The 7545-nt window shown below is 37.6% G+C and overlaps 1 protein-coding gene across 1 annotated transcript; it reads left to right on the forward strand.

Annotated features, from left to right (window-relative positions):
- The first annotated feature begins 653 nt into the window (after window positions 1-653).
- On the forward strand, window positions 654-5509 carry LOC147410771 (zinc finger BED domain-containing protein RICESLEEPER 2-like). The gene is made up of 2 exons (XM_086439926.1): window positions 654-821; window positions 3268-5509. Exon 2 carries the CDS (start codon window positions 3268-3270, stop codon window positions 5308-5310), a length of 2043 nt encoding a protein of 680 aa, XP_086296052.1. The 5' UTR covers window positions 654-821; the 3' UTR covers window positions 5311-5509.
- Window positions 5510-7545: the final 2036 nt, after the last annotated feature.

A 7545-nucleotide genomic window follows, 5' to 3' on the forward strand; every position in this document is an offset into this window, starting at 1 on the left:
GAATCATATTCAAATATGAGTGTAACACAAAACACTCATAAAATGAAATAGAAAAGAAGTTGAAATTCATTAGGAGAAAATCTTTCTTTTTTTAAATCTATTGTTAAAACATATAAAAATTAGTACAAAATATATATTTATAATAGATACTTCGGATTAGTTTGGTCCTTAGATTGGTTCGATTCTATTATATCCCTAATCTAGAACTGAACCAAATCAATTGGATTTTTTTTAACAATCCGCACCCGAATCAAGCCATGATCAATCCGAACCAATCCAATCCAAAAGACTTCGAATTGGTTCGATTCTCGGATTTACCCAATTCAATGTGCACCCCTAAAATTTTGCATTGGACACAACCAAGCACCACAATCGTAAAACTATATAAAATTCAGTAAACATAAATCTCCGCAAATACAAAATTTTGCATTTACAATGATTTATAATGCAAACATGCAGGGCTATGGTATTTTAAATACTCAAAGAGGGCACGTGGCATGTAAAGGGCACGATTATACAAATTTTTTGAAGCGGGCTGGCCACTTCAAAAAGTTTTCCTCTTTAGGGTCCATTAAGATTATGGATCTCAAAGTCCAAATCCAATAAAGTTTTTTCTTTTTATTTTACTTTTTCTATGCTTTTTATTATCCTTAAAACTTCAGAACTCTATCCACAGAGAAACGTCTAATACAGGCTTTTCTTTTTCGGTCCAAAGCCCATTACTCTCTCTCTCTTCGAAACCCTAGATCTGCCATAGTTGCAGAGAGCTTCGAATCGATCGATCGATCGATCGCAGATCTCGAACGTAGACACCAGGAAAAGTGAGAGCCCTATCTTTGTTGTTCTTCTTACTTGAGTTACAGAGCTTAAATTTGTTATTCAATCTTGCTTTGTTGTTTAGAATGAAGATTTTTTGATCTTACGAGTAGATATTATTTTTTTTTCTCTCTTTTTATTCCAAAATTTCATGATTATTGTTTTCTTTGTTTGATTTATTAGTTCAAGCTTCAATCAAATTGCTGTAATAATTGGATCTTGCTTAGGGTTTCAATGTTTAGGGCCAAATTTGGGATACAGTAGATTAGTATCCAAGTTAATTAGGTTTCTCTGAAACCCAGTATCAGATTTAACCCTAGATGAACTTTTAATTAAACCCAGATCAGAGTTCGATCCGAGCTTGTACGGACTTCATTGGGGCTTTTTTGCCCATCAAGCCAGAATGGTAGTGATGTCCTATTGTAAGTTTAGGATCAAGTCTGAATGTCTGATCTAGCTGGTATGGGCTTTAGCAGTGAGTTTTATACAAACCAGGTTTATGAAAGTAACAATTATCTAGCTTAATCCCAAGCTGAAGTCCAAGTCCATTCTAGGCCGATATGGGCTTTATCAATGGGCTGTATGAGGATCTAGCCCAGTTTGATCTAAGATGGGTTATTTATGATCAATGGGCTTTACCCATTGAGCCCATCAATATTATCACAGTCCAGCATAATCCTATGCTTGAGCCCAATTCAAAGTGGTCTTGGCCTCACAAGACCATTTGCAGAGTTTTCTTTCACAAAGTAAGTCTGTGAACCTCTAGATACCATTGGTTGCACATTTAGGATTATTTATTGAGGGATTGTGGATTAGTGGAACAAATATTTTTTCATGTGGCTTCTTTTGATGAGCAAATCAGGTAGATGTTAAATGGTAGGTGAATCAATCACAAATTTGGTAGTGGACTTGATGCATTGAATTTTGGGCTTTTAATGTCAAAACATGTAAATTTTTTATCGAGAATTTGTTGTTTACGGTGTAAATGGGTCCCCCAATCACTTGATGTATCCTTACCCAATTGTTTTAGATTCCATCTTTATGGACTTGATTAATCATTCATGTCAGGGTAGCCCTGCATTGAAATTTCTATATTATTGCTCGGACCCAATATCCATAGAAAACATACCCGATACTGCCTTAATAAAAAAGAAAATAGGTGCCATTTAATTTGTTGGTTCCATGCTGGGTCAGTCTCAGTTCTACTTATTCCCAATCTGATATGGGGGTAGGTATGTATGTTGGGTATTGTTTCCTCTCATATATCCCACCTTCACGGTCCAGAAGGAATGCTTGTTGAACCAGTGGAGTGGTAGGCTATTAGAAAATATATTATATTGCATGCATTGTAAGAGAATGTTCCTTATTTGTGACTTGCATTATCATATAAGAAAATGTTTGCTCGAAACTATATGTAATGTTTGGTTCTTTGATTTACATGAATAATCCATATTAAAATTTTTAATAAGTAACTTGTCCAAGTTCTAGAGTTTTAAAGAATTCTAAAGATACAAGTATGAAATAGAATTTTCTTTAGTTCATGGGACTTGATATAAAACACACTGCAATCTTTTTGCTGTCTGAACATTGAGAGCTCTTTGTGCTGAATGACCAACGAGAAGACCACACAAAGTGGTCATGAGTCATGTGATACAGTGTTTTTGCCTCTTCTCGAGTCATGTAATCCAGTCCAATGTGGAAAATATATACATCTAAACAACTTTCATCTAAGTTCCAGTAGATAGCCACCTTGTGTTGTCTCTGATGTATCATAACTCAAACCACAATAATTTAAGGACTAATTCATAATAATAAATGCTTCTTTCAGAGTACAATCAATTAGAAGGCTAGGATCACACATGGGTGGAGCCACAATTTGTCCAAGTGGAGGCAACTAAGGCACTTAAATATTTAAAAAAAATTTGTTGGAGCAGCAGATTTTTTTTTCCGCCACTGCAATCCATTGCTATCGGAAATATTTAAGAAGTTTCAAAAAAAAAATACAATTGTGGGGGCAAGTGCCCCCATTGTAAATCCGCCCCTGATCACACAGCTAATGTTGTGTTTTGTGCCATTCTACGTACCAGTAAGGAATCGTGAGTGGTCCATGGAATTAGACAATGTATATGAAGGTTTTGCACCACCCGGGTGGTGGAGCAGTGATCGAGTGACTTGTGTATGTTCTCCATGGTCATGAGATCTGGCCTCCCCCGGGATTATACCCAGTACGCCTGTTCATTATGGAAAAAACAAAAGATTATGTAAAAAGGTTTTGCAGTGACATTATCCCTTCTCTACAAACTATTAGGTATTTTTTTTTTTTTTTGTGGATTGGTTTTTAATCTGTTAATCTGAAAAAAGCATTCCAACAGATGGGTTAATTTTTAACTTCAAAGATGATTTTGGTTTGTTGGTATCCCTTTAGACTGAGAATTCACCTTTCTGTTTAAGATGGCAAGCAATGGTGAAATCATTGAGGCAGGAAATTCAGAGACACCACAGCCTAACAAGCGTAGGAGGAAGAAGTCCATAGTTTGGGAACACTTCACCGTGGAAACTGTGAGTGCTGGATGTACCAGGGCTTGCTGTAAGCGGTGCAAGAAAACATTTGCGTACAGTACGGGTTCGAAGGTTGCAGGTACAAGTCACCTAAAACGGCACATTGCCTTGGGGACATGCCCAGTAATCCGATGTAGAGAGGAGAAGAATCAACTAACCCAATATTTCCCACCCTCGACGAAAACTGATGGAACTGTTGGGGGGAGTGCTACTGATCCGCCGAAAAGACGCTACCGAAGCAATATTTTCTCACCAAACATCTCATTTGATCAGGACCGTTGCCGCCAAGAGATTGCCGAAATGATCATCATGCATGAGTATCCACTTCACATGGTAGAACATCCCGCCTTCGTATCCTTTGTACAGAATCTCCAGCCTCAGTTTCAAATGGTGAATTTCAACACTGTCCAAGGGGATTGTGTGGCAATTTACTTACGGGAAAAACAAGATCTTGTAAAGCTTCTTGGCGGGATCCCTGGTCGGATTAGCCTTTCTTTGGACTTGTGGATGTCAAATCAAACTCTAGGTTATGTTTTTCTAACGGGACACTTCATCGATAGTGCTTGGAAGTTGAGTAGGCATATTCTTAATGTTGTGATGGTAGCATCACCCCATTCTGGGGATGCCCTTAGTCATGCTGTTGGAGTTTGCCTCGGTGATTGGGGTTTGGAGAGCAAGTTATTTACCCTAACTTTGGATAAGGGAATCTGGAATAACAGTGAAACTGGAAGTCTCAGAGGGTACCTTTCTATCAAGAATCCACTTATGCTCAACGGTCAGTTACTAATCGAGCATTGCTACGCCCATGTTTTAGGCAGTATTGCACAAGATGGGTTAGCTGCCATGCAAGAAATCATCAACAAAGTTCGTGAAAGTGTAAAGTATGTGAAGACATCACAGAGTCACGAAGAAAAGTTTGTTGAACTCAAACAACAACTTCAAGTTCCTAGCACAAAGACTTTGTTCATCGATGACCAAACTCAATGGAACACAACATATCTCATGCTAGTGGCTTCAATGGAGTTAAAGGAAGTGTTTTCTTGCTTGGATACAGCTGATCCAGACTACAAGTTAGCCCCATCCATGGATGACTGGAAACAAATCGAGATTCTCTGCATTTACTTGAAGCTTCTTTATGATGCCGCTAGTCTCTTAACTCGTACAACATACCCAACTACCAATATTTACTTCCACGAAGTGTGGAAACTTCAGTTAGAGCTGACCCAAGCTTCACTGACCGAGGATACATTCGTTAGCAACCTTACCAAGCCATTGAAGGAGAAGTTTGATAAATATTGGAAGGACTGCAGCCTTGTCTTAGCGATTGCTGTAGTTATGGATCCTCGATTTAAGATGAAACTCGTGGAGTTCAGTTTTTCGAAGATATACGGCGAAGATGCTGGCATGTTTATCAAGATTGTCGATGAGGGTGTTCATGAACTCTTTTCGGAATACACTGTGCAACCCCTTCTGTTGACAGCAGGTTCTGTGGAACTCGAAAGTGTAGATAATGAAAAAACCGAGCCACCTCCCGAGCTATCCCCAAAGGGAGGAAACCCTATCTCCAATGATGATAGACTCTTGGATTTTGACGTTTTCATATCCGAGTTGTCTAGTAGCCAACCATCAAAGTCCGAGCTGGATCAGTATCTCGAAGAGTCTCTGTTACCTCGGACGATGGAGTTTGACACGCTGGGTTGGTGGAAATTAAATGAACTCAAGTACCCAACTCTCTCCAAGATGGCTCGTGATATTCTATCCATCCCAGTGTCGACAGTTGGTCCTGAATCTGTGTTTAACACTGAAGGAAGCAAGCTAGATCACTACCGGAGTTCCCTGAGACCCGAGACGGTGGAGGCCCTTATTTGTGCCAAGGATTGGCTTCAGTATGTGTCAAAGGAACCTTCAAATGCGATCATGAAAATGGAATTTTAGAACTGTTTACATTCTCTATAGTAGTAACTTCCATATTAGTTTGTTAGGAATTAGGATATCTTTAGATGTTGGGACAGAATGTTTATTCATTGGGAAATGAATCTGTTGTATACTTGTTTATATTCTGTTTCTGGTGCTACTTCCAGAAGTAGTTTCATATTGTCAAGGAGGACGGTGAATGCGATGCAGGTGATTTCAACCAATGGAATTATTGCAGTTGTCAACCATGTATTATTCTATGTGCTGAGCATAGTCGGTAAGTAATAGTACGTGACTTCATTAGTGAATTACACCAATCGCATGGACTCCGTTCAGATGAGCTATCCCATTCAATTCCAAGATACACCAGTCAAAATATGCAATTGGATGATAAAACAAAATGAAATGAACAAGACCCAAATTTTCTTTTACAAAACCTTCGATATTTCTCCAAGAATTCAATCTCTCTTTACCGCTCTCATGGATTCTCTCTCTGCTACAATGTGTTGCTGTGTTTCTGTCCATGAACCACAAACTTGAGTGGTTGCCATGCAAGAAGATTATTGATCTTCATGCCAACTCTAAATGGGTCCTAGTTCCAACAACATCCAATAGGATGTGAATAAATCCTCCTCAAAGAATCAGTACACACGGAACAAACCACGGGTTTTCAAACCCATAACAGTGGACGTGCCATATATGGTCTTAAACAGGAACCTTGAACCTTGTTCGAAAGTATGGTTGGTTCTTCTTCACCTCGGATTTCGTTGGTTGGTAAACTTTCTTACACAATAAACTTAGTATGCCAATACACGCATGCACCTACCTACCATAGGTCAAAATGAATTTTTCAATACATTCAAGGGATGACTGTTTGACTATTTCGATATGCATATCTTCAACAACACTAAACTAGACCTCTCATGTTCGTACAACGCATACTGAGCTCAGTTAGTTTGCTAAATGGTGGCACAAAGGTTTCCCATCAGTCGCTTTGTAAGGTCAACAGCAGCTAATCAATTTGGTGACATCTTTACAAATAACGTCTCGAGACTCTTGAGGCCTATTAAGGGTCAAGTTGGGAGTTATTAACTTGAGGGGGGTGTAAACAAGTTTTGATGAAAATTGGCCTAAAGAAAGTGATGCAAATCTACATCACTTGTGGTTCTATTTTAAAAGAAGATTCCTTATTTTAGGTGGAAATCACTAGAATTTGGTCCAGCCAGTTGGAAGTCTCATGTTGCTTAGCTTTATCTGTTGAAGCCCACACAATATGCAATTAGAACATTTCATAATTACACACGAGGGAGGTTCGTTCAACTTGAACTTGTGTGGGATGGGAGTTCTTATCTATTGGTTCGTATTCTAATAAACCTCTGAATCTATGAAATATTTTTGGACAACCCTTGATTTTGAGATGTAATAATAATGATTCAAGATAATCGTCTTGAGGTCACATTTAAAGTGTTGATCTTGAAACCAATTCACAAGTTGAAATCATATTCAAAAGTTTCTCATGTTCATTGTTAATCACTTCTTAACAATGGACATTAATTAATTCTGATAAATATATTTTCCAATCAGTTGTAATATGGATTGCAGGATCAATTTTTTATATTTGGTTGATTTGAACATCTACTTTGGACCTGCAAATCAGATTGGTTTTGGAATTTTGGGTGGTCTTAGTGCTCGATGATTGGTCCGGCTGCATATGTGGTAATTTGGGCTGCTTCTTGCCACAAGATTTAACATTTTTTAAATTTATATAAATTTCATTATTTTTCAGGTTTGGGCTTGAAATCCATTCGGATTTTGTATCACAAATTTGGACTTGATTTCACCACCAACTTGGACTATTTTCATCTGTTACAAAGTTATCAAATTCTGAAAGATAGGTTTTCATGTTACAAAATCTTAAATTTAGTGCTTTTTTTTGTTGTTAGAAAAAGAACTTGGGTTTTAGAATCATTTTGATGACATGAAGAAAATCTATTTTGGGGACTGACTTGGTGTGATATATATAATTTTGGGACATTGACCCCAAAGACCCATTTTTTGAAAATATGTACCAAAAAGTCCTTTCTTAAAAAATATGGACTCTTTAGTACTCATTTGATAAAATATTAGTCTAAAAAGGATTTTTGTAGAGAAAATGGCATAATTACCCTTTCAACGAATTTTGAGATTTAAAGAAATTTATTTATTTGAAAATATTGGAAGTAATCCTATGTTTTAAAATTAATAATATCCCCCTTG

Source organism: Akebia trifoliata, chromosome 1 (assembly GCF_017979445.1).
Source record: "Akebia trifoliata isolate Shusen 1 chromosome 1, ASM1797944v1, whole genome shotgun sequence".
Lineage (NCBI taxonomy): Eukaryota > Viridiplantae > Streptophyta > Magnoliopsida > Ranunculales > Lardizabalaceae > Akebia > Akebia trifoliata.

What these genes read in the sequence shown, in the direction of transcription:
- LOC147410771 (XM_086439926.1), top strand. Translation starts at nt 3,268, where the DNA reads ATGGCAAGCAATGGTGAAATCATTGAGGCAGGAAATTCAGAGACACCA.